This window comes from Dipteris shenzhenensis, chromosome 6 (genome assembly GCF_047967505.1).
Source record: "Dipteris shenzhenensis isolate YYH24624 ecotype China chromosome 6, Dip_SZ_1.0, whole genome shotgun sequence".
In the NCBI taxonomy this organism is placed as follows: domain Eukaryota; kingdom Viridiplantae; phylum Streptophyta; class Polypodiopsida; order Gleicheniales; family Dipteridaceae; genus Dipteris; species Dipteris shenzhenensis.
In genome coordinates this window covers 6,385,295-6,399,413 of record NC_141601.1, presented here as the reverse complement: position 1 = coordinate 6,399,413, position 14,119 = coordinate 6,385,295, and the positions used below count along the sequence as shown (strand labels likewise).

The 14,119-nt window shown below is 44.9% G+C and overlaps 1 protein-coding gene across 1 annotated transcript; it reads right to left on the bottom strand.

Annotated features, from left to right (window-relative positions):
• Positions 1 to 9,381: 9,381 nt before the first annotated feature.
• On the bottom strand, positions 9,382 to 13,079 carry ERD4 (Early-responsive to dehydration stress protein (ERD4)). The gene is made up of 6 exons (XM_087375481.1): positions 12,700 to 13,079; positions 11,877 to 12,025; positions 11,514 to 11,786; positions 10,438 to 11,261; positions 10,100 to 10,355; positions 9,382 to 10,012 (listed from the first exon to the last, which is right to left on the bottom strand). The coding sequence occupies exons 1-6, from the start codon at positions 12,956 to 12,958 to the stop codon at positions 9,662 to 9,664; spliced, it is 2,112 nt and encodes a 703-aa protein (XP_087231607.1). The 5' UTR covers positions 12,959 to 13,079; the 3' UTR covers positions 9,382 to 9,661.
• Positions 13,080 to 14,119: the final 1,040 nt, after the last annotated feature.

Here is a 14,119-nt window from a genome sequence, read left to right as displayed (position 1 = left end):
AATTTTGATGCGGAGACTAAGGCAATATTTCTCTTATGTTCATTGCCATCCTCATGGGATACCTTCCGTACAGCTGTCAGTAACTCTGCACCTGGTGGAGTACTGAAATTTGATGATGTTGTGGGTAGCTTGTTGGCCGAGGAGATTAGACGGAAGTCTATGGATGGCAACAAGCAGGATGCAGCCTTAAATGTGCAAAGGGGCAGATCACAGTTCAGGGGGAAGTCCCAAGAAAGAGGGAAGTCTCGTAGCAAATCCAAGGCACGGAACATTAAGTGTTACCACTGTGGCAAGAAGGGCCATATGAAAAAGGATTGCTACAAGCTAAAAAGAGAGCAAAGGGATAAGAAAAAGAATGCAAATTGGGGTGCAAATCAAAAGGAAGAGAGTCCAAGGGAGGACAAAGGAAAAGTGAAGATCGAGGAGATCAATGCAGTCACACATGATAGTGACAATGACGTTCTCTTCATGTCTAGTTTATCTGTAGAGTTGCTTACCACTTCAGATGATGCATATTCCCAGGATTGGATTTTGGATTCTGGTGCTTCATTCCATGTTACTCCCCATAGGGAATGGTTCTCCACTTATGATAGTGGAAAGACAGGTTGTGTGCATCTTGGAAATGACTATGCATGTGACATAGTGGGAGCAGGTGACATAAAGTTTTCTTTTGCAAATGGGTCTGCATTTGTTTTGAAACATGTGAGACATGTGCCTAAGCTGACCAAGAGTCTTATTTCAGTGGGTCAGCTAGATGATGCTAGTTTTCACACCACTTTTGGCTTTCAAAGTTGGAAAATTCAGAAGGGCTCTATGCTTTTGGCCAGGGGTGCCAAGTGTGGGACTTTGTATCCCTTACATGTATCAGGGGTATTTGATCATGTTGTTGCAATAACCGAGCAGCCAAGCACTTCTTTGTGGCATTGCAGGTTGGGGCACATGAGCCAGAATGGAATGAAACTCTTATGCCGTTTGGGTTATGTACCGCATTTGAGTTTCTCTGATTTTGAATTTTGTGAGCATTGTCTCTATGGGAAGCAAACTAAATCAGCCCATAAAAGAAGGGGAAAGAAAGAGTTTGAAATGCTTGATTTGGTGCATTCAGACGTATGTGGTCCCATGCCTACACGGTCATTAGGCGGGGCTGAATACTATGTGACATTCATTGATGATGCAACTAGGAAAGTGTGGGCTTATGCTATAGCTCGGAAGAGTGATGTGTTCCAGGTATTTCAGAAATGGCTGGCCTTGGTTGAGAATCAGTCAGGTAGAACGCTTAAATGTCTACGGACTGACAATGGTGGAGAGTATCTCTCTCATGACTTTCAGCATTTCTATGATACACGTGGGATTAAGAGGGAGCTCACATCCCTCATACTCCAGAGCAAAATCCAGTTGCAGAAAAGATGAATCGTACCATTCAAGAAAGGTTGCAATGCATGCTTTCCAATGCAAGTCTTTCTGGTGGTTTTTGGGCTGAGGCAATGAAGACTGCAGTGCATGTGATCAATAGATCACCTAGTAAGAGTTTGGATGGTGGTATTCCTGAAGAGTCATGGAGTGGAAAGAAGCCCTCTTACTCTCATTTGCGTATATTTGGGTGTGAGGCATATGCACATGTGCCAAAAGAGCTTCGAAAGAAGCTAGATCCTAAGTCTAGGAAATGCATCTTTCTAGGTTATGGTGAAAGTGGAGAGATGGGCTATCGTCTCTGGGATCCAGAAGCAAAGAAGATCATACGCAGCCATGATGTGGTCTTCAATGAGAAGAAGATGCATAAGGCACCCATGAGGGATGTGGAAATGAGGAGAATCAGTTTCCAGGATGTGAATCCACCTGCATATGTTGATAGGCAGCAAGCTGTCCATGCACCAAATGTGCAAGAAATGGTACAACCAAGTACTCCCACAGGTATACAATCAAGGGTAGATGATGGATCATCTATTGGTGGAAATGATAAGCCAAATGTGGCTGATATGCAAGTGGGACAGCAAGCTGAAATGCCCTTGAGAAGATCATCTAGAGTGTCTAGACCGCCTGATAGGTTTGTTCCAGGGGTAGACTATGTGATGCTTACTGATTGCGGGGAGCCTTCTTGCTATAGAGAGGCTATGATGCGTGAGGATCAACGCAAGTGGGAGTATGCTATGCAATCAGAGATGAGTTCACTTATGAAGAATAAGACTTGGGACTTGGTTTCTTTGCCACATGGAAAGAAAGCATTGCCATGTAAATGGGTCTACAAAATGAAGGTCACAGGTGATGATGTGCCTAGATACAAGGCCCGTTTGGTTGCTAAAGGGTTCAAGCAAGAGAAGGGTGTGGACTTTGATGAGATATTCTCTCCGGTTGTGAAGATGACCACACTTAGATGCATGCTTGGACTAGTGGCAGTAGAGGATATGGAGCTTATGCAAATGGATGTCAAGACAGCTTTCTTGCATAGGGATTTGCATGAGGACATCTACATGGTGCAGCCGGAAGGCTTTGAAGAAAAGGGCAAAGAGCATTTAGTTTGCAAGCTGAAAAAGAGTCTCTATGGTCTTAAGCAAGCACCTAGAGAATGGTATCAGAAGTTTGATGCTTTCATTCGGTCCCAGGGTTTTAGAAGGAGTGAAATTGATCACTGCCTCTACACTAAAAGGGCTAAGGATAGTAGCCTGATAATCCTGGCACTATATGTGGATGATATGCTATTGGCTAGCAAGAATACTTATGAGCTAGATGCATTAAAGGCCAAGTTGCATGAGGCCTTTGATATGAAGGATTTGGGACTTGCCGGTCATATTCTTGGTATGCGCATCACGCGTGATCGGAGTAGGAAACTCCTTTGGCTTTCACAAAACAAGTATGTTACAAAAGTATTGCAGCGTTTCAATATGGAGGGGGGGAAGGCAGTGAGTACTCCATTGCCTCCATATGTGACTGAGTCATACAGATAGTCCCAAATCAGATGAGGAGAGGGCCATGATGGCCAAGGTTCCTTATGCATCAGCAGTTGGGAGTCTTATGTATGCTATGATAGCTACTAGACCAGACATTGCATTTGCAGTGGGAGTTGTTAGCCGGTATATGGCTAATCCAGGAAAGAGGCATTGGGAGGCAGTTAAGTGCATCATGAGGTACATGAAGGGTACCAAGGAGATGTGCATCTGCTTTGGTAAAGGAGACATGTGTGTACTTGGGTACACAGATTCAGACTATGTAGGGCATGTGGATAGTAGGAGATCCACTTCTGGTTATGTGTTCACCTTTGCAGGTGGTGCAGTGTCGTGGATGTCTCGCGCACAGAAGTGCGTTGCTTTGTCTACCACAGAGGCTGAGTATGTTGCAGCCACAGAGGGTTGCAAGGAGGCTATATGGCTTGATCGGCTAGTGGTAGATTTGGGGATTCATACAGGTGTACCGACATTGCATAGTGATTCCATGAGTGCTATTCAGCTAGCACGGAATCCGGTCTTTCATGCAAAGACCAAACACATTGAGGTCAGGTACCATTTCATCAGGGAGGTACTTGAGGACAAGCGCATAGAGCTTGTCAAGGTTCATACAGATGATAACCCTGCAGATATGCTAACGAAGAGTCTACCTAGTCAGCGGTTTGAGTATTGTCGTGTATTGATGGGCATTGGATAGTATGCTCACTAGTTGTTCTCTCTTAAAGGCACATTGTCCTTTAAGTGGGAGGTTGTGGGGGTTAAAGGTCACTGTGCCTTAACCCCAGTTATGTACAATACTCAAACACATATATAAATGAATGAAAAAGAAGATTAGGGTGGTTCTGCACCCACCAAAACTTGTGTGGCTCTTTGTCTCTTTCTCTCCTTCTTCCGTTCTTGCTTCCGTTGAGAGCACTCTCAATTTGCACATCCCTCATGGGTGTCTTATGCATCTTCTTCTCACTGAAGACCACATCATGGCTTCATATGATCTTCTTTTCTTTTGGATTTCAGAGATGGTAGCCCATCTCTCCACTTTCATTATAACCTAGAAAGATGCATTTCCTAGACTTAGGATCTAGCTTCTTCCGAATCTCTTTTGGCACATGTGCATATGCCTTACACCTAAATATATGCAAATGAGAGTAAGTGGGCTTCTTGCCACTCCATGCCTCTTTAAGAATACCACCATCCAAACTCTTACTAGGTGATTTATTGATCACATGCACTGTAGTCTTCATTGCCTCAGCCCAAAAACCACCAAAAAGACTTACATTGGAATGCATACATTGCAACCTTTTCTGAATGGTGTGGTTCATCTATTCTGTAACTAGATTTTGCTATGGAGTATGAGGGAACTCCCTCTTGATCCCACGTGTATCACAGAAATGCTGAAAGTCATGAGAGAGATACTCTCCACCATTGTCAGTCAGTAGGCGTTTAAGCATTTTACCTGACTGACTTTCAACCAAAGCTAGCCATTTCTGAAATACCTGGAACACATCGCTCTTCCAAGCTATATAGCATAAGCCCATAATTTCCTAGTTGCATCATCAACGAATGTCACATAGTATCCAGCCTCGCCTAATGATTGTGTAGGCATGGGACCCCTTACACTCTTTCTTTCCCCTTATTTTATGGGATGATTTAGTCTACTTCCCATAGTGACAATGCTCACAAAATTCAAAGTAAAAAAAACTCAAATGCAGTACATAACCCAAACGACATAAGAGTTTCATTCCATTCTGGCTCATGTGCCCCAATCTGCAATGTCGCAAAGAAGTACTTGGCTGCTTGGTTATTGCAACAACATGATCAGACACCCCTGATACATGTAAGGGATACAATGTCCCACACTTGGCACCCCTTACCAAAACTATAGATCCCTTATAAAGTTTCCAACTCTGAAAACTAAAGGTGATTTAAAAACTCGCGTCATCTAAATGACTTGTTGAAATAAGACTCTTGGTCAGCTTAGGCACATGTCTCACATTTTTCAAAACAAATGAAGACCCATTTGCAAAATAAAACTTTATGTCACCTGCTCCCAGTATGTCACATGCATAGTTATTTCCAAGATGCACACAACCTGTCTTTCCACTGTTAGGCTTAGCTTCAATCCCTGCCAAGGGTTTAATCTACTTCTTTTAAATAGGCACATCCCTTATCTATTCTTTCCACAAAGAAAAGTTTGTCCCATCAAACTTTTTAATGCTAAAAAACTCCTTTTCAGAAATGGAAGAGGATGCCATGATGCAAATGAAACAAATCCCAAATGCAAGTACCTGCAAGAGAGAAATCACACAAAATACCAAGTGCACCCAAATGTGTATGCCAAAATGGAAGGTAATATCACCAAACCTCAAAGGCTGAAAGCATCAAAATGCATTTGACTCATGTGCATATACTATGCATCCATATGAGCAAATCTAGCCCAAAATAAAATGCCAACTGCAATGGCAAAACAATGGCAATCCCAATGCTAATAAGTGCCAAAATATCTCAAGAACAAATGTTGTCCATGAGCATATGCATCAACAAAATCTCATCCAAGAGATCATAGGACAATCTATGCATCCACGACTGCAATATGTCAAAGCTGTTCCTCAACATAAAATATAATCTGTGTGCTAAACGTCCATCAATAAAGCATCCCACAAGGCAATCTGGGCCTATCAGTGCATCCAACAAGGATCACATGCAATGCATCCAAATGGACTATAAAGCATCCACTACAACCCAATGCAAATCACAAATGAGCGCTCAAATTGCAACTAGAGTGATCTGCATAAGGTATATCCAAGAAATCATGACCCCATGGCAATGATTGCTAGTGAAAATAGAACTTGATATGCCTCAAAACATGGGCACCACTGCATAGTCCGACTCAACAAGACAATCTGCAAATATCTCTCTTCTATTGGAACTCCAAAATCCCAACCGATGAATGGGAAATAGGGAGTCAACCCTTGTAATTGACCTGTAATCCAAAACTCAAAGGTTTGAATCTTTGAATGGATTTTTGACAAAGAAACACACGATTTGGTGCCTCAAAGAGATTGAACTTCTCCAAATCTCTATGAAGTTGCGCAAGAGCTGACAGGTAGGGGTTTGTGGGCCTTCGAAACACAATGGAACATACGGTTTTAGAAACCGTGGTCCCAATCACTGGGTCCAACACGTGGACCAAATGTTTTTTTTGCAAATAAACCCATTTCTAAACACCATCGGAGTGTGAATGATGAGCAACACAAAAGTTTTAGGACCTCCTGAGTCCATTAAAACTTACAGATTTGCAAATGGTTGCTTCAAGCTCGAGTTCCAACACACTGGCAAAAAAACATTGAAGCAGAGACAGGTGTGCAAGGGAGCATGGACACTCAAAGACAATTGCATAGAACACAAACATAGAACTCAACATAATGCCCCAAAGAGTGTGGGCTTCATTCTATCATGAGATATTTATACAAGTTCTCTCTTCATGTATAGGACTTTCTCTCTCTACATATAGAAATTGCATCTAGGATGCGCCTCTAGAATGGCATATCATCTAGAACTTACATGTAGTAATGGCATGTAGAACTTGCATAAAGGATGCACATGTAGAAGTTGCATCTAGAACTTGCATGTAGGAATCACATGTAAGATGTCCATTGTAGAACTACTAAGGGAGGTCCTTGAGAGATTATTTCTAGCATCATGTAAGTACAAGCGGAGCTTTGCCGCTACTCTACACAGACATTCTCTTCTACTTGAGTCCATATTGACACAAAGTTAACATACCCCTGAACCCTTTTATTATTGGTCCTTGGGTTATAGCCTATTGTTATCACAAAGTTGGGATGCCATGCATGTAACTGAGTGGTGATGGAACTTGTGCCTTCACACCATACAACTTTTGTTTAGTTTCTAGGAAGCCTCATGCATCCACCATGTGTTCAAAATGACATATGTGGTGAGCTTCTAAGAAGATGACTCTTTGACAGAGTCTACTTATAGCGCCTGACCCATTGATCCGGCCATTGGGATTGAAACTGAGTGCAATGTGGATGGGAACCTCAAGAATGCATTCCAAAGGGTTTGCAAAAGGTAGCACTTTGTCGTAGGATGTGGTCAATGTTGCCTCGCATGTGTACATGATGTTGTTGGCATGCCCGGATCAATATGCCTTGGATGTTCCATACCACTCTATAGTAGAGCCCGATTAGTGGCCAATTAATGATACGATCACCCAAAGTGTGTATGTTGGCATTGTTAGGTTCTTGCAGTCATGAATAGTTGCGACACAACTTGAGTGGGCAAAAACACCTTACTACTAAATACGAACACAGAGAGATTCTAGATGCACCTCTACAAAGTTTATAGGCCTTCCATAAAATATAAAAGACTCTTTTATGGACCCTAATGAGCAGTTGCTCAGACACACAATATGTGGAGACTCAGAGAGCTTCAAAAGCTCGAACAAAAAGACTGACTCGGTATGCTGTTGCACCATATAAACCATCACAAAGCTGTTTCAATGAATCCTCCAGACTGCCAGAAGTAATTCGCCATTATTCACGTTCTACATCGAAGCCAGTTGCTCATTGGTCCGTCACCTCACCGCCATGCACCACACCCACTAAAGCCACATGGTGAACCTAGGCCATTCCACTACTTCATGAGGTACCAATCATTGAATTCTTTTACTACCCCTCCTTGCCTAAGGTACTCACTACCATGAGGCTTCTCCAACAATCCCCCCTAAAACCGAAATAGGAGGAGGTAGAGAACGACAATGCTCTACTGCATCAACTAAGAATTCACGAATGGAAAAACCAAAACCTCCTAATTAGAGTCATCAAAATTGTTTGAACAGACTAGTACATAATCTACTCACTAAGAGCCAAGATCATCTAAGAAGGGAGGGGGGGTGGGGGGAGGTGGCAGAGCGAGAGGCAGGGAGGGGAGGTAGAGGAAGAGCTGAATAGAGAGAGGGAAGGTGCTGCTTTTCTCAGAGCAACGAACTAAGTTGCGAAGAGACCACGAGACATCCACAAGACCGAGTGCCTTCATAATCAAGTGTTCATAAATAGGGAAGTCATGTTGCTGCAGCATGATGCCGCTATTCTCCGTGTGGTTATCGACATTGGCAGTCATGATTGAAACAAACGAGAAAGGAGAGGGAGAGGTGAATTGCAAGAGCTAATGGCAAAGGTGATGCAACAACGAAGGGAGGAGAGGTGGAGCATGGGGTTGACAAAAGCTAGAAGGCAAGGGGAAGAGGTGGTGGCAAAGAGGAGAGGAGTGGCAAGGCAAAGGGGCAAGAGCGCGAAGGGAGAGAGGCAAGAGTGATGTGCGTAGGGGGAGGCGAGGACGAAGGGAGAGGGTGATGGTTAGCATAGTGAGATTCGTGGAACTAATTATGCGCTTATGCCTATTGCCGTGCAAGTTGTTTCCACGCTTGTAGCAATGTGTAAGTATGTGCACACACGCATGCGCGAGGTCCATGCTTGCAATAGGGTAATTATGTGCATGCGCGCATGCGTGAGGTTTACTCCCAACTTTTCCCAACATTTATTAAGAGTTTTCTTTCGGGTGGGGGGAGGAATGGAGATGGATGTGCAAAGATTGGTTTGATAGAGAGATTGTATAGACTATACTTTCTTCCCCGTATTATAATCTTTCTTAAATGAATATGTGACATCTTGGAAAGTCTTCCTCTTCATAACTACTGCATCGTGCTTTAATATTTAGAGCACACAAATCACTGAGATCACATTTGATTTCGAAAAGTTTTATGTCTACACGTTCACTTGAAATTTTATTTCTTGAAATTAAAGTTGTCTTAAAATCTCACTTGGACACCCCAAAGCCCATCGTAGCCAGGTCATGCATGCTACTTGTTACTAGTTAATTAAGGAGCACTAGTTAAGGCTCTTAAGAATATCCACATTAGTGTGCAATCGCATTGGCATTTTTAGAATGTAGTTGAGTAGAACTTCTAACTACCAATTCAAAATGCCGATCGACGAGAAACCATGTTGTATAAAAAATACCCCCAAAGTAGACAGGTCATGCATGCTACTTGTTACTAGTTAATTAAGGAGCACTCATGCATGCTACTTGTTACTAGTTAATTAAGGAGCACTGGTTAAGGCTCTTAAGAGAATGTCCACATTATATTCTCATTTGCATTTTTAGAATGCAGTTGAGTAGAACTTCTAACTACGAGTTCAAAATGCAGATCGACGAGAAACCATGTATAAAAAATACCCCCAAAGTTTTATTCAAGACAACTTAGTGCCTAACATAAAGGATGTACTTTCCAATTTAAGGTTTAACTTAACCTAACAAGAACTAGTTATGTTAAGCTCAGTAACATAACCTGACTGCTAGTGGGACAAGGCCCTTATACGGATACGGTACATTTAAACGAAAGGCATCATGCTATGCAAAGTACGGTTTCAAGTTTAAACGAGCAATCTGTGGGCAGACATTGCATTCCATTACAGTACAGCAGCCACCAACGGCCAAAAGTACAATACGGCAAGTAAACCTCCTTTGCTACGAAAAACAGATGTTAGCATGGGAGGAGCAAGCTACGAAAGAATTCCACGCACGAATAAATTGTCGTCTATATCCACATAGGATATTAAGCGATGAAAGTAGAAAGCTGCGTATAGCCTGTAAAAGTTAACACTAGAGACGAGAAATGTTACAACGGATCTGTTGTGCACTTACTACTCGTCCAGCTTTTCCGGATCTGCGATGCTGCTGTCCTTCATCAGGAGACATGTGGGTGTGTAAGCTTCCACAATGGATTCGACTGACGGTACCTCCTTCACCTCGTTGCACACGCACACGAGAGCAGGTTTCGAGAACGAGGGGTAGTAGAACTGCCTGCAAATGTAAGCGAAGATAGGCGCCGTGAAGAGTAGAGGGATGAGCAATGGCGAGTATGGAAACTGTTTCACGCTGAAGTAGCCGAACATTGTAAGTTGGGAAAGGAACAGAGCTGCCAAAATGCGCGAATGCATGTGTGGCCACATTCGACCTCCACTCTCGAGGCACGGCACTACAACGTTGAGAGCCTGCGCTCACAAAATTCAAAGACACCGTCAAAATATGGTACCTCTCTAACAAATGATGTGAGATCAAGTTCATAGTCGTGTGCACACCTGGTTCCGCATGACCAGCCAGCCAAGTCCAAAGTAAATAACAGCAAAAGGCAGGATCAACGGAGCGATGACCGCATAACAGAGTGTAATAGTGACAATCAGCATATCAGCAGGAACGCAGGTAGCGTAGCCGAAGGAGCCAGGAGCCCAGGCGTCGCGGAGCTCTTCTTCAGTCTTACAAAGATATTTGCGCTTCAAGTGGTAAATGATTAGCGGTACAATTCGAGCGAGCTGCATTCCGTAACCAACGAAAAATCTGCAGACAGTTCGAGTTACAAAGTCAGTCCCTCGCTAACAAGGAAAGCGAACGAAGGCAGCAAACAAGGTTGTCAACTTACTGGAGAGCCACGAAAGTGATGAAGAACGTGGCTTGTTGAGGAAGCGAAGCGCTGAGGAGGGAGATTATGGAAGTTGGTTTGGCGATGAGGCTTTTAAGGGAATTAAACAAAGTGCCGGCGATGGTGACCCCGAGGAAGACATTGAACACATTGAAATAGAAATATTTCCCAGCCGCTGCGCGAATCAGATGGCTCTGGGCGGGGATGCCTTCGATCTTGGAGAGTTTGAGAAGGAGAGCGGGCAAGAAGTAGAGGAAGAGAATGAGTACTATCTGGGGCAAGTAAGCCTGGAGGATAGCGTTGAGCTCCGGCTGCGTGACGATAGGTTTGAGGAATGGGAGTTTCTTTTCCAGGTTATCGAGGGAGATGATGGCGGAAATAAAGGCGATGGGGATCATGTAGAAACAGATGGTGAGGAAGACGATGCCGTAAACAGCGAACTGTCGAACCAACCTCTGGGTGAACGGGATAGACAAGTTACCCCAAACTACATCGCGAGGCTCAGGAGCAGGCATCACAGTCCAGCAGTTGGCATACTCGCTATGCATCGTCTGTGCAGCACTGGTTGCAGCAGAGCGACTGTTGAAGAAGACCAGAGCTGATCCCTGCTGCGCGTTTGCCCATGTGAGCCTCTGCTCCTCCTTGAGAGCGGGGATCAATTTCTCTATCTGCTCGCTGTAGAAATCGATGGAGTCGACTTTCTTCCCGCAGAGACCAAGAAATCCAGTCTTGTGCATGGGACGGGTCTTGGATTCGGAGAAAACGGCCTCGGCATGGGCAAGTTTGCGGCGGTTGGATTCGAGCTGCGTCCATACCTTCGATACCTGCAAGAAACCAGCAGACTTGATCTTCGACGAGGAGCAGAAGTACGAGTAGTTCGAGAAGAGTACAAGTCGAGCGATCTAAAGCTTCAGAAGCATCGACTCTGAGCGAATTCCGGTAGCAGAAGGGCGAGAAGCGAATCAACAACCACGTAGAACAAACGAAAGGCATCAAAGACAAAAAGTAGGAGCTAGAGATGTAGCGGATGCGGACAAGAAGACGGAAAGAGGACGGAAGGGTGAAAGGTGGCGGACCTTGTCGATGTTGGTGACGATGAGGCACTTCTCGTAAGTATCGGGATGGGTTTTACGGAAGAACGCATCCACTTCATCAACGAGAGTTCCATTGGCAGGAGCAGGGATATCACGAACAAGAACAGCGAATTGCTCCGGCCTGGCCTTGGTAGACGACTGATCTTGAGATCTCAGCTCCACCACATGTTTGTACGCTTTCCACAGCACGAACAGCGTCACCACAGTTAACCAGTAAGCTCCGATCACAAATCCCCACAATCGACGGCTGCTTTTCTGTTTACAACGTTGCGCTCACATCAGACTTTTGATTCATACATCTTCGAAATTTTCAAAGATTAGAAATTTAGAGCTTGTCCTACAAACCTGAATATTTCCCATTGCAACCTCGTCAAAGACTGTGAAATCCAAGCTTGAATTGTGCATCCTTGCTAGCTTGTAATTATCGTCCGTTCCGCTCACAGGCATTAGCACCGGTACGCAGAAAACCGCCGTGTAGAAACAGATCGTCAAGACTGCATGTCAATATTGCAGAAAACACGTCAAAGACTGAAATCCAAGCTTGAATTGTGCATCCTTGCTAGCTTGTAATTATCGTCCGTTCCACTCACAGGCATTAGCACCGGTACGCAGAAAACCACCGTGTAGAAACAGATCTCAAGACTGCATGTCAATATTGCAGAAAACAGACGTAACCAAAGTACACGAGTTAAATTCACTATACACGCGTCGTTGCTTCCCTTAAGGAGGTCTGCGAAACCTATCGTGCACTTCATTAGTGCCGAAAGTCACAAGAGGGGCAACTGCACGCCCCTCACTCCTAGCTTGATTCGCCTACAGAAGTTATCAAGTTTTGGAACGGCTGTGCAGATGTGGAGGAAGAAAGAAGAGGGCTACACATACAAAGTGTAAATCTTGCTTTGTCTAAGATTTCTATCTTCGCTTGCGGCCTAAATTCCCAAAGGCGTAACAGACCAAAAATGCTATCTTACTGCAAAGAATGGCGCAAGGCACGGACGAAATCGGTAAATTGAGCGGCGTCCAATGACCCAAACCTCTCTGCAATGTGGTTACTGCGCAACACTCCTCGGAGCAAGCAGACACTACTAGCAAATCTCGTCGCTGTGCACCCACAGCAGACCTAGCAGAAATATTGCTAGCCAGAGAAAGACACAGCAGCGCCACTCACCGGTGCTGAGGAAGATCATGTAGACGGCGGCGTCGAGGCCGGCATGCTGGATGATGTCGCTCTCGGAGGCGAACCAAGCTTCAGAGACCCAGCCGAAGACGCGAGGGGGGGAAGGGGGGGGGATGTTCTTGAGGATTTTGCTAGGGTAGTAGACGACGGCATTGGAGGGGAGCCGGGAGAGCCAAGCACGGAGGAGGACGAGGACAAGAAAGATGATGAGGGAAGTGAAGAGGGAGGTGACGAAGGAGGAGAGATTCATGGCGATGGAGCCAGGAGGATGAGGGCAAGAAAGCTCAAAGTAGAATGGAGAAGAGGAAGATGAACACGAAAGTAATGGAGAAGCTCCGTTGGTAGAAGACGATGACGTGTCAGCTTCCCACCCGATGTCTCATCGGGGTTACATTTAAGGTCCATTTAGGGTGCATTTGGGACGCATTTGACGCGCATCTTCACACGGCTCCCACACGCTTGGAGGCTTATGGGCCCCGTGTGGGTGCGCGGCGCCCTGCACACCAACAGCTCTATCTAATCTCAACGAATAACACCTTTCGCCCCCCAATCATGGCCCGTTCTACAGGGTCGTCCTCCTACTTGCCTGCCCACGTCAATTAAACGCTTGCTACATTGCCTTAAGTCCGCTCCCCAATACTCTTTTATTTAGGAGCCACCGGAGCCACGCCTCTGTGCAATCAGTCCCAACCGTTGGCAAGGGCCCCACAGTGACCACATCACACTGGCCAGCCTGCCTATGTCCCTGCCTGTCTGCGTGGCCGCGGGCAGCAATCCACCAAAGGGCCCACGCCACGCTGGCAGGTCTTGGAAAGCAGCTCTCCACTCACGAGAACGACTGCGCCAGCGTGATGGACTCATATGAGGCGCCACCTCGGATTTTGTTTCTCGCGGGGCCCACCTTACCTGGTAGCCGGTGGTTCGAATTGCTATCGTTCACTTGGAGCGTGCTATTTAATGCTAAGGGCTAGCTTATAAAATGTCCATATACCAGCTGTGGCCTGCCTTAAAAGATCTCACACACCACACATCATCATTCATCCACTCTGCTAGTTTCTTGAACCGTTGTCCATAATCGATTCAGGATTTGAAAATCCAAAATATATTTTTCCCCCAAAAAAAATCATATTTCTAGCCTTTTTCATCACCGACAACTCTTCCAATCGAAATCTTATCCTGTCTCGTCTTTTGTCTCGTCTTTCATTGGGTCTCCCCTAAAGACAATTGACAACTCCAAAATGTTGTGTGGCTCCAAACTTCCTAGCTTCATAAACATAACCTAAAACCACCTCTATTTCCCTACAACAAGAAACAAGACCACATACAATACAATTCTTTTGATCTTACATACTCCTCCATGCTTTCATCTGCACGTTTCTTCTCATGCTTCCCTCCACCACCCCCTAGATCC

What these genes read in the sequence shown, in the direction of transcription:
- ERD4 (XM_087375481.1), bottom strand. Translation starts at nt 12,958, where the DNA reads ATGAATCTCTCCTCCTTCGTCACCTCCCTCTTCACTTCCCTCATCATC. An exon ending in TTGCAATGGGAAATATTCAG is followed by an intron (nt 11,787 to 11,876) that starts GTTTGTAGGACA and finishes CGTTGTAAACAG; the next exon opens with AAAAGCAGCCGTCGATTGTG. An exon ending in GGCTGGTCATGCGGAACCAG is followed by an intron (nt 10,013 to 10,099) that starts GTGTGCACACGA and finishes TTGTGAGCGCAG; the next exon opens with GCTCTCAACGTTGTAGTGCC.